Source organism: Tenrec ecaudatus, chromosome 3, assembly GCF_050624435.1.
Source record: "Tenrec ecaudatus isolate mTenEca1 chromosome 3, mTenEca1.hap1, whole genome shotgun sequence".
Taxonomy (NCBI): Eukaryota; Metazoa; Chordata; class Mammalia; order Afrosoricida; family Tenrecidae; genus Tenrec; species Tenrec ecaudatus.
Window position 1 is genome coordinate 153,793,781 of NC_134532.1, and position 19,158 is coordinate 153,812,938.

Genomic DNA, 19,158 nt, shown 5'->3' on the forward strand with positions numbered 1-19,158 from the left:
ATGGCAACACATATACAAATATGCTTGATACAACTGATGTATGGAGCTGTAAGAGCTCCCAATAAAATGATCTTTTTACCTCCCCCCAAAAAATGTGCTGACAAACTCGGCTTGTACTTGAGTATATAGGTATGCAATTTTGCACGTGAGCATGTCACACACACACACACACGTGTACACAGGTGCTTTATGAAATGCAGAAAGGTCGATGATAGTTCAGGGAAGCGACACTTCTGATATCAGACACACATTTATGAAAACAATCAAAAACTTGCTTTTTCATTAACTTTAGTTAAGCGGTTTCACTAAGAATTTTTGAGCATTATGTGTCTATAATAAGAAACATATACAAGCACATCATCAAAAGTCTAGGAAATGGCCACTCATAAAGGACGCTTCAAGAAGTTTGTAGAAAAATAGAGAAGGTAATAGAATTTTCCTATGAACTCTCTGAAGGCCCCTCTTAAAGGCAAACACGAATTCAAGCCACAGATTTCCACATTTATGTTATTCAATATCATGAGAAGTAGTTGTTTTTGCTTTTCTAATAAAGCTCACTAATTACATGGTTTAGGATAGGTCTGTTTTATGAAACTACAGAAATGCACAAAGTTGAACTTAACCACTATGTAAAGGACTTAACAGTTAAAACGCTTCAGATTCTTAGTGTTAAAAAGTAAACACTCTGTAAAGCTAGAAGAAGGCGGGGAAGCAAACACGGTTATTTCATCACTACTTCTGTTTTGTCTCTAATAGAACATTAGTATCTATTAATATTTGTAACAAAGATGTAAAAATTTACTGTACGGGAAACCCCAAAACATCGCCCCCCTCCATAGAGTCGATTCCAGCTTACAGCATCGAGGGCTTCAAGACCATCAGCCTCTGCAGGGGCACACAGCTTCTTCCTACCCCGGGAGTGGCTGCTATGTTTGAACCATGGAGCTTGCTGTTAGGAGTCAAACGTGTATCTTACAGTGCCACCAGGAGGCTGCAAATACAAAGTGTCTTCAGAAGTTCTTTCTGAAGCCTCTTTGTACATGGTGAAAATTTTCCAGTCCTGTCCTCTCGGGTCTTTGCTTGTGCTGTTTCCCCACACTTTTCGGCCTCTAGTTTATGCCTAGACAACACTTGTACATTTCTTAGGTCTGGGCTTAAACTCTTATTACTGTCACTGCACATCTTCCCCCAAGTCCCCTAACACAATTTCCTGCTCCTCCATGCTCTCTCACAACACTTTGTACTTCTCCTGTAACCAGTGCACACGGAGCCTTGGGGGTATAGTGGGTTTTACATGTTGGGCTAGGAATAAAAAGGTCAGCAGTTCAAACCCACCAGTTACTTTGCAGGTGATAGATGAGGCTGTCCGCTCCTCTAAAGAAATATGGTCTCAGAAACCCTACGGAGCAGTTCTACTCTGTAAATGGGAATTTACTCGGTGGCAGTAGGTTTGGCTTGGGTTTTGGTTTAATCAGTGCATTCCAACAGGATTGCCACTGTACTTGTGTGAAATATCCCTCCCTGTAATTGTCAATAAACTCAGATCACTCAGAAGGCCAGGCATGTTCACTGCGTTGTCACCACAGGACCTAAAGTAGTGCTGGGAAGAAAGCAGGCTACTTCAGTTTGTTGAATTAAGGGGGAGGGTCTGACATTTGAAAGATAAAGAACTAAACTCACTGCTGCTGAGTTGATTCTGACGGGAGCTTTAGCAGAAAACAAGAAATGTTTTCATTAACATGCAGCTTGACAAAAAGGATTAAAAATATCATTTTATTAAGGGCTGGTACAACTCTTACCACATCCGTACATCCATCCATTGTGTCAAGCACATTTGTACATTTGTTGCCCTCATCATTCTCAAAACATTCTTTCTACTTTAGCCCTTGGTATCAGCTCATTTTTCACCTCCCACGCTCCCTTCCTCATGAACTCTTGATAATTAATAAATTATTATTATTTTGTCAGGTCTTACACTGTCTGGCATCTCCCTTCACCCACTTTTCTGTTGTCTGTCCCCCAGGGAGGTTATATGTAGATTCCTGTGATCGGTTCCCCCTTTCTACTCCACCTTCCCTCCACCCTCCCGGTATCGCCACTCTCACCACTGGTCTTAGACTCCCTATGTTTCCAGTTACCATCTGTACCAGTGTACATACTCTGGTCTAGCCAGATTTGTATAACAGAATTGAAATTATGATAATGGGGGAGAAGCATTAAAGAAATAGAGGAGAGTTGTATGTTTCATTGTTGCTACAACACACCCTGACTGGCTCATCTCCTCCCCGGGGACTATTCTGTAAGGGGATGTCCAGTTGCCTACAAATGGGCTTTGGATTTCTACTCTGCACTCCCCCTCATTCACAATATGATTTTTTTGTTGTTGTTGTTCTTTGATGCCTGATACTTGATCCCATGGAGATACCTCATGATCACACAGGCTGGTGTGCTTCTTCCATGTGGGCTTTGTTGCTTCTGAGCTAGATGACTGCTCTTTTACCTTCAGGCCTTTAAGACCCCAGAGGCTATATCTTTTGATAGCCGGGCACCATCAGCTTTCTTCACTACATTTGCTTACCCACTCACTTTGTCTTCAGCGATCCTGTCAGGAAGGTGAGCATCATGGAATGCCAGTTTAATAGAACAAAGTGTTCTTGCATTGAGGGAGTACCTGAGTGGAGCCCCAATGTCAATCTGCTGCCTTAATATTAAACCTATAAATATATGCACATAGACCTATTTCCCCATCATATATAAATATATCTACCTATGTACATGCCTGTGTTTAGACCTCTCTGAATGCTCTTTGCCTCCTAGTTCTTTCCTCTATTTCCTTTTACTTTCCTCTTGTCCCACTATCATGTTCAGCCTTCATTTGGGTTTCAGTAATTCCTCTTGGTTACATTGCCCTTGATCAAGCCCTACCAGGCCTCCTACACCCTCCTTACTACCGGTTTTGGATCACTTGTTATTCTAACAAAAAGGATTTTTTGCCTTTGAGGGAAAGGAAAGCTTTCAGGCTGCTGCACCAGTGTGAAGTATTAAGGACAATCCACTTCCTATGCACTGGGGCATGGAATTCCAAGCAAGGTGTGCTTCCAGTGGCCACATGTCCCAAAGGATAGTGTGGGTGCTGATGTAGGGGGTGGGGTGGGGAGTGCACAGATACCAAATTTTAGGTGTAGTTCTTAGGCGCTTGTGGAGCCCACGTTTCCAGAATCAGACTGTAACAGATTCATGCTATGAAGTCTCTTGGTTTTGATGAACAGTCATTTGGCTTTGCCTGCCAGCATGCTCACAGGGAATTGCAACTTCAGCATACGCCGCCGTTCCGAGACAGGATGCAGTCGTAGTGGTGAGCTGTGATTGTTAATGAGCAAAAGCACACCCGTGAATGTCAATAGGAATCTTCCCTGCATCAGACATTCCCATGGTCACTGAATCACAAAGACATTCCATTTCACCTTCAAAGGTGCTTTCCTTGCTGATTACATCTCTATTCAATAGACTATTCCCTATGAAATGAGAACACCTCACCTAAACCAGCACCCACACTATCCGTGGGAAATGGTGCTACCTTAAGCACTACCTTGCTCTGAATTCTACGTCCCAGTACTTAAGATGTGGGACTGGCTTTTGGCAACCAAGTAATGCACACTCGCTGTACAGTACCCACTGACAACCTTTGTTCTACTTCTCTACCTTGACAGGAAACACACTGAAGGCAAAAGCTATTTATCTCTTAGTGTCTAGGAGTGAATTTCATATTAAAGGATGGCCAACAAATATTCTTCTCCAAACTCATAGATCAAAATGCTGCCTTGTATATAAAGAATTGCAATTACTATACCCATGGATGCTTCATAGGAGCTACCTCTTCACAGTAAAAGAAAACGAAACAGAAAAAAAAAAACCCCAAACCCAATGCCATCGAGTTGATTCCAACTTTTAACGACCTGCCCTACAGGGTCTCCAAAGCTGTACATCTTTACAGAAGCAGAACACTACAAATTTCTCTCATGGAATGGCTGGTGGTCTAGAACTTCCAACCTGTTGGTTATCTCTTTACATTCAAAAAGTCCAAACTCACTGCCATCAAGTTAATTGTGACCCATAGCAACCCTCTAGGACAGGGTAGAAATGCTCATTAGTTTCTGAGACGGTAACTCTTAATGGAGTAGAAAGTTTTATCTTTCTTCTGTGGAGCATATGGTGGTTTCAAACTGCTGACCTTGTGGTTAGCAGCCCAACGTATGACCACTAAGCCACCAGGACTCCTCTTTACACAGTACATTATAAATGCCAGCTAATCTAACTGAATACCAAGCAATGTAACCAACTACCGGAGAGAAACTGCAGAGTGGTACAACGGCAGCATGTGTGACTTCTGCACCATCACATGTAATTCTCTACTCACACATTGCCATGAAGGCAATCCCAACTCACAGTGACCCTGTAGGCAGAACAGACATGCTCCATGGTATTTCTGAGAGGATAAACCTTTATGGGAGCAGGTAGCCTCAATTTTCTCCCTTTGAGTGAGCTGGTGAGTTGGAACCGCTAGTCTTGTGGTTTGCAGCATTGCTAGCGAACAGTACAAGCAGGGCTGCAGTTCCCTCAGGTTCCTCATAGTTCTCTATGGTAGCACTAACGTCAAAGATGTGAGCAAAGGTTCTTCTCTCACTGTGGCTGTCCAACATGTCATTTGTTCACAAAATAAGTCTGTTTCTTAGTTTTATTTGAGAAGGCAACTTTTTAAGTAACCGCCCCCTCCCACCAATCCCCCTCCCAAAACAATGTCAAAAATAGTATTTGCCCTTTGGTGACCAAGTAGATTATTTTTGTAACCAACTGATCACCTGTGTATCATCTTTCAATGTCAGATTCCCCACATCTTTGTCAACTGAATTTTATTTTAACCATTTATCTTCGGGTTTATAAATGTTCAAGAAAAGACAATACTGAAACTTGAATACTTGGATACTAATATTCACCTGTGTAGAACATTGGTAAAAAACAAAATGGCAATTTAAGAAGGTTTACATTTTGAGAATGATGATGGCAACAAATGTACAAAAGTGCTTGACGCAATGGATGTATGTATGAATTGTGGTAAGAGTTGTATGAGCCCTCAATAAAATGACTTTAAAAAAGGGTTTCATATCAAAATAGGAATGTAAAATTAAGATGCTAATATATTTAAGAATGTGACATCAACTATTATAGCTTAAAGTGCTGCTCTATGAATAACTATGAGCACAAACAACTACCTTTAGGTAAATTATAAGGAGCCCTGGTTGTGCAGTGGGCCAAGCAGGGAGCTGCTAACTGCATGGCGGTGACGACTCAGACTCACTAACAGCTCCCCAGGGAAAGGTGAGGCTGTGCACGCCCATAAAGCCTCTGTCTGGCAAACCCCCAGGAGCGGCTCTCCTCTGTCCCACAGGGCTGCTGGGAGCTGGAATCGACTCAGGGGCAGCTGGTTTTCGGTTTTGATTTTAAAAATATATATTGCAGAGAAACATGTGAATCTGGTTCCACAAAGATATCCAGCCTCAGGGATTCCTTGGGGGCAGTTCCATTACCATCTCTGGGGTTGTTATGGGTAGGAATCTACCTGATGGCAATGGTCTGCACTTACATAAACCCATTTACATGAACTCTCTTTTAACTGCTGCCTCCTAGCCTAGATGAAGCTGTCCATTTTAAAGATGAGGACGACTTGGGCATAGATAAGTCCATTTTCCAGTCACATAGCTGAGGGGTAAGGTAAGGGATGAACTCCAAATCCATGATATGAAATAGCCGTATTTAAGCCACTATCCTAGATCAGCTCTAAATGAATGTCCACCCACCAGCTGGGAGCACCAATAGCCAAATCAATTCCAAACCGCAAGCTGTGAGACAAGCTGCCGGGGAACTGATTACAAGAAACTGCGTATAACCTCCTCCCCGGGGACAGACAACAGAGAAGGGGGTGAGGGAGACATCGCACAGTGTAAGATATGACAAAATAATAATAATGTATGAATTATGAAGGGTTCATGAAGGAGGGGGGAGAGAGGAGGAAAATGAGGAGTTGATATCAAGGGCTCAAGCAGAAGGCAAGTGTTTTGAGAATGATGATGGCAACAAACGTACAAATGTGCTTGACACAATGGATGGATGTATGGATTGTACCGAGAAAACTGGTCCCCCCACCTAATTTTAAACAGACTTTTACGGCCATCTGGAGTTTATGCTACGTTGCACTTACAATTTCCCAGCACCCTGCAATGAACACCCTTTCATAAGCAGAAAAAGAAATCCTAAAGATTCAGCAGAGAACCATTTTAATAAGCACTTGAGAGAAATTAATTACTTTGAGGTGTTAAACTTGCCTGTCATTCAAGACATGTAAATATTCTAAAAATTATAGAGGCGAGTAGGGATATGGGGGGGAGACTAAATATGGGACATTTAGTAGAAGAACAAGCAAGCTTGGATAATAAAACCTATTTTAAAAATCTGTGCACAAAATACGTAGTAGAGCTAATCCAGTAGAACCTGTGAAAGCCAGATAGCATGTAAGGTATGATTGAAAACGTAGAGACTGTCCCCTAAAAGGAGTGGCAGAAAACTGTCAAAGCAGGATCCTTGCAAGACCTGGAAAACAAAGCAGTCCTGTTGAGTCCCCGTGCCCACAGGCTGTCCTGTCGGTGTAAAACAGTCCTCTGGAACCCAACATTGCTGCTAGCATTAGGCTAATTCTGACTTAATGATGAGACAAACCTGGAAAGGATCAGAACTTCATTCTTTAAAAAGTCTCTTAAAGTGGAAAAACTTTTGTATTAAGATACAACTCACAACACGTGAACACAGGACTTAAAAAGATCATAAATGAAGCCTCAGCGGTGGAATCATTGCTGAAATTATTATAATGCTGCTTAAGGGTCTAACTGAGGTGCTTTGCTCCACTCTTGTGAAAAGCAAAAGGGGGCGCTTTTGACTTTTATTGTTCTTTCACCTTAAAATTCCACTATGTCCTCACAAACAAAATATATGCAAAATGGACTCAGAGAATCGGAGAGGTCACTTCTTACACAAGGAAAATGAAAAATAAATTGTGCATAAATGAAGTGGTTCTTATTGTGGTGCTATGATTTTTAAAAAGGGAGCTGAGTTTACAAATCTGAATGCGCATGTAAATTTTACTAGCTGACCCTTCTAACGAAATAGGAGGATTCCAATTTTTAACAGAAGTGGGTTTACAGACTATACCCTGGGTATATAATCTGGAAAAGAATAAATCTGATTTATACTTCTGTTGGGGATATGTGGAAGGCTAATTTGATAAAAGTGATATTGCCTAGTTAAATATAGTTAAGCCATCTTGTTAGCATCAGGGACTTGGCCCCTCAAATCTACTCTTCTTTCTGTATTTCTTGGTGAGTGGAACTCAGGGTTGGAATCCAAGAACCCAGGAGTCAACCGAGGTACCTCCCCACCTTCACCTTCCATCTCCGTCACCTTCCATCTTCACCACCACCTCCACCTCCACCGCTGCCACCACCTCCACCTCCGCCACCACCTCCACCACCACCATCACCACCTCCAATGCCGCCGCCACCGCCACCACCTCCACCTCCGCCACCACCTCCACTACCACCAACATCACCACCTCCACCGCCGCCACCACCACCACCTCCACCTCCACCACCACCACCTTCTACCGCCACCACATGGTTGCACCTGGTACAGTCTACTTCTCTGGTAACTGTTAACGTTCATTCTTCCTTCATTCAAACTACCTTTGTTTGAAATCATCTCTCACTAGAACCATCTAAATAGGTAAAAGGTTCCTGAAGGGCTCATCTCCTTCTTAATCATCCTCCACGCTTCACATTGTGTGACCATTCCACAATATAAAAATCTATGTTCATGTTATTCCCAGATGATGTCTAGATTTGGCAAGATGTCGCAGGAAACTTTCCTCAATTTAGGGCCTCCCTGCCTTCCTTCCTAACCTCAGAGCCAGTTGTGCCAACCACAATGATGCTGTGCTTCTTCTAGGAGCTTGCTGCTCTTTGTGCACTGTTTGAAATGCCATTCTCATTCCTTCCTGAGGCTCACTGAGCTCTCTCTCACTGAGCCAACGAACTCTTTCCTGGCCACTCTCCTCTACTGCAGAATGTTAGGCTCTTGTCTTTTTTTTTTTTGGGGGGGGGGGGAATCTACCGATAAGAAAAGGTATATGTTTGTTAGTCTAAGAAAATGGTGTCCGGTGGTGTGTTACATGTTGGACTGCTAACTGCAAGGTTGGCAGTTCAATGCCATCATCTGCTCCTTGTAGGAAAGATGAGGCTTTCTGTTCCCATAAAAATGTATAGCTTGGGAAACCCACAGGGGCATTTCTAGTCTGTTCTACAGAGTCATGATGAGTCAGAATTGACTCAGTGGCAGTGAGTGAGTCTTAGGAAAAAGTGTGTGTGTGTGTGTGTGTGTGTGTGTGTGTGTGTGTGTTGGAAGATCACTCCACTGACCATCAACAAGCATTGAAACCACGAGGTGAATGCTTTTAATCCTATGTAAGCGTGATGCTAGGTAGAAACTCCAAGGCTAAGTCTATATTGTGGGTTGCAAAGGGCAGAGCAGAAACTTTGTTTTCAGAAAACAGACTTGGAAACCACACCGTTTCACTACTGCTGGGAACACATCCTGTTAGTCTGTACCATTTTAAGTAGGTAAATACTTTGGCCCATGTTCTCCTGTGGGAATCCACACCCCACTGCAGGGTTTGTGTGGTCAGATTTCTCTATTTTCCTCCATGTCCTCCTATAGTTGATTAACATAGTCTTAAGAACTTCCTATTTGTTTTCTTAAAGCAAAGGCTGGGAGCTCACGTTAGAAATCCACTAAGAATTCAAACAGCCCTGCTACATATGCTCTGGCTTACCCATAGGAATCTTGCTCAAACTCAAATGGGTATTGATAAAAAATAAAGTTCACTACCCTTGAGTCGATTTCAACTCACAGTAACATCCAGGACAGGGCAGAACTGCCCCTGGGGGCTTTGGAAACTGCAACTCTTTGCAGGAAGAGCACCGAAAGTGCTGGTGGTTTTGAACTGCTGACCTCTTTGTTAGCAGCTCATCATGTAACCATTGCGCCACAAGGTTTTGTTTATAATTATTTTTTCGATTTATAAACTGGATTTTATAATTATGAGTATTTCATGTTGCATGACTTTCAAAGTGGATTTTCTAAAAAGTAAAATAACAGAGCCAAACATTTGCTAACCACTTCTTGGTAGCCTTCCAAAAAAGCATTTTTCTTCCCTGAAGCTTCTGAAAGCTTTGGAGGCTCCTGTACACAGTACTGATATGGTACAGAATTGTAGCTGATGTCCTATGATCTTTTGGCACTTTGAAATTTATGGTGAACAAAGCTGTCCGACTGACAAACCAATTGTCACAAGGTTCAAGAGGTCTTAAAAACTACTTTCAACACCTTAAGACACACCCTACCCTACCCCACCAAAAAAAAAAATACCCAAACTAATGCTTTGGGTTCTGTGGTGGTAACCTTCTCTAAAACTTTCTGAAGGTTAAGTCTGACTGGGAAAATAAGATCCTTAATAGACACAGAAGGTGAAATCTGAGTCATGATAAGACTGCAGCACAAGGTCCCGGACAAGAACACACTCTCCCCGAGCAGTCAGCTGAGGCCTGTCTGACAGCTTTGCCAGAACATCCGCCAGATGCTTATAAAGACTTGCTTCTCACACTGGGCGGTTCCGTCCTCTTTACTTTATGGGTAGAGAATGCATACCAGTTACTACCATATTGTATATTTAAAAATAAACCATATTTCAGATATGACTCAAACTCTCTTCCTATAGTACTGAATGAATGTAATTTAACCTGCAGAAGCTTAAAATTTCTCTCAATTAAAAAAAAAAAGGTTTCTAGGAAAAAGTCCTACCACCAGGCCTCAATGGCACTAATAGTGAAAAATTTCAAATAGCTCCTCAGAGTCACCACAAACAACCTCTAAAAAGCAGTTGGCAAGGGTAGGGGTTACAGCAGTTGGGTCAAACCCTCTCAAGACAGTATACTTATGTGAGATGCCATGTTCATTAAATAAGTACTTATGTAAAACTGCTTTCTCATTTAACCTAATTCTCCCTTAAAGAAAATAATCGTGCTTCACCATATATTTCCTATAGGTTGTAACCTATTTAACATTATCCTTGATTACAGGATACACTTCAGGCTTTTCTACTCAGTAACACAATCCTAGAATTATAGGTACCCTGTCTTTTAATGAAAAGCTCAGAAGCACTACAATTTGTATACTTTAACATATGAATACACTTGGAGCTTTAGCATTAGTGATTAGGATCAGGTGTGATAAGGGACCCCCACCATTCGTCTTAGAAGCTTAAAGACAAAGAGGCTCAACAAACACTGCCTCCTTTGAATGGCCAGCTCAGGGGACAGGGATTCCACGTCCCCAGCCCCAGGAAGTGAGAGGGAGCTGGCTGGCAGTTAGAGATGCAGGGTTTTTCCAGAGCACTGGCTACTCTGCAGGTTCTTCCTATCTCCCCTCCCCGACCCTCCCCACCTCCATAACAATGGGTACTCGGAAAGGTTCACGTGAGTGAGGAGCTGAGCATACCTGCCTGGGCAGGTTCTGGGTCAGGTGTGAGTGAGATGTCATCCAGCTCTCGCAGGCACAGCCATTCGCCGTCCATGGACACTCGGAATTTGCAAAGGTAGATGGTCTCCATGGCGGCCTGTGTGATCTTGTCCGTGGTGGGGGTGGGCATATCGGTCGGAGGCGTCAGAGCAGACATGATGACTCAGCTGGGACCACAACCCACACACCACACACAAACACACACCCCAAACAAATAAATAAAACCTCCTCACCAAACAAACCAAAAAACCCCAGCCTAAAGCTCTGAAACAAAGCTTTTAGGAAAAGGGAGGAGGGAGGTTTGAACCAAACAAACAAACAAAAATATCTTCCGGTTTAGGAAGCAACTGGATAAGATAAACAATTCTATACTCTTCCCTTCGATGCAGGTCCTACCACATAGCAAAATCAAACGATGCTCGTCTTCTCCCAGCTTCCTTGCCTGTTCCTTCTCTTCCCTCCCCTCCTCTCCAGCAGAGATGCAGGCTTCAAATCCTGCACAGCCGATGCTGCCTGAGCTGGCTTCAGAAAACTGGCTTCTGCATGAACAAGTGAAAGATCCTCTTTCTTTGTGCAGGAAAAAAAAGAAAAGGAAACCTATTTTGGTCAATTTAGATTTAAAAAATTCCTTAACTGTAGAAATCACTTCCAGGATCTGCTCAGATAAGCCAGGATGCTGAGTTCTAATAGGATTGGTTGTGCGCAGTAAGCAGGGTGTTGACCAAAATGGCTGACTAATGAACTGAGCTGAAAATTCAGGCTCATGTGACCAGCAGCTCTGAGCGTAAGGCAAGCAATTCCCAGGATGCTTTATAGATGCTGCTGATGCAGGGAGAGCAATTAGGCTGTGCTTGCTCTCCTCCCGCACAACCCACTTCCAGACCGTGCTAGTCAAACTGTGATCAGACATAACACAATGCACCTATCCTCATCAATTCCCCTCACTTTGGGATAGAAGAACTGAGTAACAGAAAGAAAATTAATATTGGAATAATAGCAAAGATGATAAAAGTGGTTTTTAAGAAGAGCCATGCAGATTTTCAATTTAAATAGTTTACTCTTAGGTATTTGTAATTTCCTTCTTCACGGTTCAAAGACCTTTTAACAGTGGGCAGAAGTGAAAGAAAAATCTTGATGTTAAAAAAATAAAATCTTTCCTAATTTATCACTTCCCCTTTGTTTTAATAGTTTTATTGTAGTCACCAAGTTTCTGCATTAAGCATGTACTATGTTTCCATTTGAAAAAAGCACAAACACCAAGTTATATTTTTAAGTTTCTCCCCAGCCTGGCATATCCTGAGAACATATCATGTTCTTTTACACAACACAACACATTATCAATATCATCCAATGAGACATTTAGATTTTGGAAGCTAAAGAGCAGGTATCTACTTTCCAAGTTACATAATGAAGTGTTAAGGAATATGTTTTGGTTTTTAAAAAAAATGTTATAGACAATTGAAGACAAGAGTTTTTTAAAGGCCTTGGTTTTAAGTATGTATAACTTCAAGACATCTATTCCAAGACTGTTGATCCCATTCTAGAGATTTCTTATTAGAAGGATATCTTGATTTATCCGCAAAATTAAAAGAAAAAATTCCTTGGAATTTTCATTATGAACAGTTCAAAAGTTCCCTCACCCTATTTTAAGATTTGGTTCAAAGCAAAATGCCAAGAACCAGATTGGGTCGTAGGTAAGCAGACATTTTCATATGGTTACAGGGAGAGTTTGCTGGTACAATGTAAGAATGCATACATACAAGGAACTTCAAAAACTGTGTGGTACATTTCCATTGCCTTTTAATTCTATTTTCCCACCAATTCTTTGAAGCCCCTTTGCATATACTTATTTATAATCATTGGGGAAGTCAGCAAACTACTAAGGAAAACAAAATACACTAAGGTTATGTATTTTTTATCTCAATGTCTCCCAGCATTAGCTTTCATTTGGAACCAAAGCTATTCATTCATTCACTCACTCACTCATTCAATTCATCACACCTTTACTGAGAACTTTCCGAGTGTGAGCTAGTGATCCAAAGCATTAGGTTGCACAGAGAGTAAGCTAAGCTCACACTTTCAGAGAGGCAGAGTTTACATACTTAAATAATGAACAAGCATTTTACACCTAATTACAGTTCAATTTCTTTCTAATCTTACATACTTCCATTTTACACACTGAAATTTAAAAGGAAAAGTTTATAATAAACAGCCATTCCAAACTAATTGCTCTTGAGTTGATATCGACAGAACAGAACCAAACCATTACATTTTCAAGGCTGTATTCTTTGTCATATCTTTCTCTTACAGAGCAGTTTGGTAGGCGCAAATAGCCCACCCTTGGGTTATTAGCCAAATACTTAACCACTACGCCACCAAAGCTCCTTAAACTGGAAAACAAACAAAACCAAAACCAAAACCCAACTCACTGTCATGGAATTAGTGCTGACTCATAGTGAATCCTAGGGGGTTCCCAAGACTACAACTATTTCTGGGACTAGAAAGCCCAGTCCTTCCTCTGAGTGGCAGGTGGTTTCAAACTGCCAACCATGTGGATCACAACCCAATGCATAACCTTAAGCAATTATTTAAAACCTTTAAACAGAACTTAACACTGCACAGTTCCTGGAACCATAAACCTAAACCACCCAGGTTATTTGTGATATAAAGAGTGGAGGTCAGTGACATATTCTTACAACATACAACAATGAATTCATGAATAAATATGAATGCTCAGCAACTGCCTTGTCACAAACCACGCCACTCTTCCCACCAACCAATACGCATTTATGGACGCAGACACACCAGATCCGGAAGGTGGTGCAGGACGCGGCAACAATGCAAAGCTTCCTCTGTTAATCACAGGTGGTTGTGAGAGCTGACTTCATGACAACAAGATCACAGACTAGGCGATCTGGACTGAGGACAACTTACCAGCACAACAGGAACATCTATGCCAATAAGCCAGGAAACACTCGTTCCAAAGGTCAAACCCAGTGCCTTTCTCTGCAGGTACACAACATGGGGAGGAACTATCAAAACAGCTAAAGTTTTTGCAAGGACAGGAAAAACAGCACAGGCACACACAAACATGCCTGCACTGGTTACCCTGGAGTTTACCATAACGATCAGTCTGAGGAGCTGCTAGCAATCATCTCAGAAATAAGAACTAAGGGTGGGTAAGAAAACCAGTAATTCCACTATCTAGTAACACTGTTCTGCAGGTGAAAATAAGAGCCCTGATCTTGTACCAGGTCACCCAGTGGTCAGCAGATGAAAGCCACCAGTTTCTCTTGGGAGAAAGATGAAGTTTTCTACTAGACTAAAGAATTAGTCTCAGAAATCCACAGGGGCAGTTCTACCCTGTCCTATAGGGTCATTATGAGTGGGAATTGATTCGATGGCACTGACTTTTTTTCTTTTGAGATCCCAACTGCTCCTTGGGAGAAAGATGAGGCAGTTTGCTTCCATAAGAATTCACACACACACACAAAAAGAATTTACAGACAAAATGGGTGCATAAGCAAATGTGTTGAAGAAAGCTGATGGTGCCCGGCCTCAAAATAGATATAGTGTCTGGGGCCTTAAAGGCTTGAAGTTAAACAAGTGGCCATCTAGCATAAAAGTAACAAGCCCACATGGAAGAAACACACCAGCCTGTGGGATCATGATGTGTTGACGGAATCAGGTAGAGGGCACCAGAAGGACCCTCCCCCACCAGAGCAAAAAAGCAAACAAACCCAAAACCAAAACTCAACATATTGTTGAGAATGAGAGGAGCCAAGGAAGATACCCCAAACCCATCTGTAGACAATAGGACATCACCTCACAGAAGGGTCAAACGGAGGGGATGAGTCAACCAGGGCACAGTATGGTACCAATGAAACACACAATATTCCTCTGGTTCTTTGAGGCTTCTTCAGTCCGCATTATCATGACCCCAGTCCTACCTTTCAGTTCTGGCTAGATTGGAGCATGTACACTGGTACAGCTAAGAGCTCACGAGACATGGAATCCAGGTCATATAAAACCCTCAGGAACATAAATGGGAATAATGATACTGGGAGAGTAGGGGGAGGGGGTGAGGAAGAAAGGGGAACCGATCGATCACAATGATCGACACATAATCCCCTCCACTCCAGGGGGGTGAACAACAGAAATGTGGATGAAGGGAGTCAATGGTTGGTGTAATGTATGAAAACAATAATAATTTATAATTTATCAAAGGATCATGAGGGTGGAGGGAGAAGGAGGAGGAAAAAAGAGGAGCTGATACCAATGGCTCAAAGAGAAAGCAAATGTTCAGAAAATGATGATGGCAACATATGTACAAATATGCTTTGATTGATGTATGGAATGTTATAAGAGTTGTAAGAGCCCCCAATAAAATGATAGGAATTAAAAAGAAAGGAATTTACAGTCTCAGGAATCTACTTTGTCCTCTGGGGTCTCTGGAGAGAGAACTGAAAACTCCAACAAGCTTTACAGAGTACTCTTCATACTTAGTCAGTTATATGTATTATGAACACGTGATCTGTACAGAAGTAGGAGATAGTGAAGGAGGCCATCACTCTCTAGTATGACTCATCATAGAACTCCATTAAATAGCAAGCTTCCATGTACTTTATTATTAAAGTACTTCAATGTCCTTTAATTATTTAAAAAACACAATCAAAACTCATGAAACCACTGCCCAAATGAAGGACTAGACCAACAATTTAAATTTGTGCGATCCTTCTGTCTTCTCAACCCGACTCTCCTAAGATAGCCACTTCGGAATTCTGTGTAAATCATTATGCTAGTTTGAATCTATTTTATTACACATATATGGATGCCTAAACAATATACTTCGTTTCAGTTGGCTGCATACTTGATTCACTATTTTGTTCTCTAAGATTAGAATGTTTGACAGGCTCCCTACCATTTTTGTAGATATTAAATAAGGCTGAGAAGGAACAGTGAAATGCCTGTAACTGGGAAGCTGAGTGAGCCTTTTCCTGGAAACACACACCACCGGGAGGAGTACAGGCACACGCTCCCTTTTCATCTCTTACAGTGAACCAGCACAGGAACAGAAGACGTGGCTACTTTCTTATTAGTAGAACCGCTTTCATGGCTCAGTGGAAGTAGGCAATGATCTACAAATAGAAAGCCACAAACAACTTAGCAGATGACCTTGGGAAATTTACTCTCCTCTGCAATAAAATGCAACTAAACAATTAGCTTTGCCAAGGTCCGTGAGGAGAACCTTGCCTGCTTCGCACAGCACTAGCCAGCTGCTCCACATAGTGCCCATCCCATTGGTCAATGTCACTCCCGGCGAGACGTTGCACACCTGTAAAAAGCTGAACTGGCAAAGTTGTATGCCATGTTGCCAACAGCAACGACGACTACGACGTAGCTCCCAAGGCTGCTTATGTACAATCAAGCACCTCAGGGGGTCTGGTCCCTTGGAAGTTAGGGTTAGACTTTCATGGGACATTCCAGTTACTGGCCTAATAACATGGCCAGTGGTTCTACCTACCTTCTAGTTTGTTGCATTGACCTTGGGGTCTTAAAAGCTTGCAAGCAGTCATCCAGGCACGACAGTTGGTTGGTTTCTAGTCACTTGGAACAGTGGATGGAGACTCGGCGCAGGCGGAGGGTATGGAAAGCGTCAAGAACTGCATGCAAACCTGCCTCCGTAGTCAAGAGATCAGAACTGGATGGTGCTTGCACTCATAATTTCTTTTAGAAGCATTAACACCAGACTAGTCCAAGGAGTTGGGGATTGATGATGTCCCAAACACCCACTCTTCCATGATCCTTCTGAGCGCCACTCCTTCACTCCCCATGCCTCCCTTGAGTATACTCTCCCATGGTTCTAGGTTCCTCAAACTGCTGCCACATCCCACTGAAACTCACTAAGTTTGAGGAAACATCTCACACAGTGGTGGGTGCTGTTCAGTCCAAAATGCAAAAGGTCAGGCAGGGGTAAGCCACTCTAGGCTCTTGGGGGTAATAAGATCACTCCTCCTGTTTCTCAGAGAGCACCTCATTTTATACATAGCAGGAAGGCATTGCAGGGAATCTGTTAGGCAGAGGCAGAAACCAGAGGTTGTCCCTCTACATGCCAAAGCCTCCTTCTCCCCTTTACTGTAAAGGTGACCAGATTTTAATATTGGTAAAGCAGGACGACAGAAGTCAGTACACTTGGGTGGGCCCCAATAAAGGCCAGGTGGGCTTACTTGAACCAATGGGGTCAACCATTACCATCGACCACGCCCCCTAGCAGCGGGCCTGAAAAAGTCAGAATCCGAAGCCCACCGCCCTCTTTCCCAGCGGCTCCTCGGCTGTGCTGCAGGTTTCCACGCGTGGCTGTGTAGTGTCCTGAGGGTGCCTGTGTAAGACCTGGACCTCCTTCGATCCTTTATAAAAACTCACTTGGACCCAGCAATCCCCTTACTGGGCAAATACCCAGAAGAGGCAAGAAACCAACCAAGGCCAAACATCTGTGCTCCAATGTTCATTGAGGCACAGTTCACAACTGCAAGGAGTTGGAAGCAACCCAAATTTCCATCAACTGACGATTGGATTAAAAAACTGGTATATACATACAATGGTGTACTACGCATCGCTAAAAAGCAATGATGAATGTATGAAGCACATCGCTGCATGGGAAGAACTGGAGGAAATCAAGCTAAGTCAAGTAAGTCAGGCACAAAAGGACAAGTACAACATGAGTCCACTGAGGTAAGCATTTTAAAAAAATGCAAAAGGGACATAGGGGAAAAACTACTGTATACAAACATTCCTGGGGTGAGGACCGTGTAGTATGGTAGCGACCAGATCAAATGCAGGGATGCACATGGTAGACAACTGGGGAGGAGATGGGGAAAGGGGGAAAAATGATGAATATTAGGAAGAAAAAGGGAGCGGGGGCAAGGGGCGCTAACCCACCCAAAGAGAGGGTATTGTTTATATCTCCACAGGGAAAGAGGGACCAGACTTCAACCCAGTGCCTCAAGGTGTGAATGCAACATTCCAGCATGGAGTAGGGAACCAGTGGAGAGGTCTGGGGGGCTGGCCCCAGTACCAAATACTAAGTGGACAACTGCCCCTCCCCCAAGAAGAATTTATTTCAAAGGATGGCATTGCATCTGCAACTCCAAGAGAGGGGCATATCTGATCGGAGCACACAGGAGCAGATAAAGAGGGAAGAGGAGAGAGTGGAGTACATCCTGGCCCACCAGGCCGTGAGGACGATGACCCCAATTAGAGCAGCCAGTCCACAGAGAGGACCACATGGCCAGCCCCACTAAGAGACATGATGCCCCTCACTGACCCATGGCCCTGCGGGGGACAGAACTGGAGACACAGTGTGGGTATGGTGCCTGACCTGATCCCACCACATTGAGACAAAGTACTGGGGGAGTGCAGCGGAACAGCAAGGGAATGGAGCGGTAAGGTCCACAGGGAATGCTGAAAGTGGACTTTGGGGCCAGGGCATGGTACCCCAACAGATTGGTCTGGAAAACACTCCTAAAGGCCAGCAAATGATCCTTGAACTAACTACAAGCTTTTCTTTCTTGTGTTTTGTTTTGTCCTTTGTCAGTTATTTGTTGTATATTGTTGCTTGGTTTTGCTCTGTCTTGTTTTTGTGTATGTTATTATCTCCGCAGGTCTGTCTAAATAAGATAGGCTGGATGAACAATCTGGAGGAGAAAACAATGGAACCAACAGTTCTGGGGGGACATGGGATAGGGGGAGGTGGGGGGAAAGGAAGTGGTGTTAACAAACCCAGGGACAAGGGAACAACTAGTGATCCAAATTGGTGGTGAGGTGGGTGTAGAAGGCCTGGTAGGTAATGATCAAGGGTAATATAATTTAGAGGTATTGCTGAAACCCAGGTGGGGACTGTGCATAATAGTGGGACAAGAGGAAAGTCAAGGGAAATAGAGGAAAGAGCTGGCAGGCAAAGGGCATTTATAGAGGTCCAAATAAAGACATGTACATATGCAGACGTATTTATATCTGAGGATGGGGAAATAGATCTATGTGCATATATTTATAGGTTTAGTATTAAGGTAGCAGAAGGACATTGGACCTCCACTCAAGGATTCCCTGAATGCAAGAATACGTTCTTCTATTAAATTGGCATTCTATGATGCTCATCTTCCTGACACAACCGCTGAAGACAAAGTGGGTGAATAAGCAAATGTGGTGAAGAAAGCTGATGGTGCCTGGCTATCAAAAGATATAGCGTCTGGGGTCTTAAAAGCCTGAGGGTAAACAAGCGGCCATCTAGCTCAGAAGCAACAGAGCCCACATGGAAGAAGCACACCAGCTTGTGCGATCACGAGGTGTCAAAGGGGTCAGGTAAAAGGCATCATCAGAACAAAAAAATCTTACCATAGTGAATGAAGTGGGGAATGCAGAGTGGGGACCCAAAGCCCATTTGTCGGCCACTGGAGATCCCCTTGCAGAGGAGTCTAGGCG

The 19,158-nt window shown here is 43.0% G+C and overlaps 1 protein-coding gene across 10 annotated transcripts in view; it reads right to left on the reverse strand.

Moving 5' to 3' along the window:
- RUFY3 (RUN and FYVE domain containing 3) overlaps positions 1 to 19,158 on the reverse strand; it is a 96,938-nt gene that overhangs the window by 64,090 nt on the left and 13,690 nt on the right. For 2 of the 10 annotated variants that reach the window (XM_075544232.1, XM_075544237.1), the window contains exon 1: positions 10,660 to 11,462. The exons of 6 other annotated variants lie outside the window; for them this stretch is intronic. In XM_075544232.1, the coding sequence (XP_075400347.1) occupies positions 10,660 to 10,837 (178 nt within the window). In that variant the 5' untranslated portion in view covers positions 10,838 to 11,462. Of the gene's footprint in view, positions 1 to 10,659; positions 11,465 to 19,158 lie in introns of those variants that run through there. 2 more of the 10 variants (XM_075544231.1, XM_075544236.1) reach the window with 2 other exon arrangements.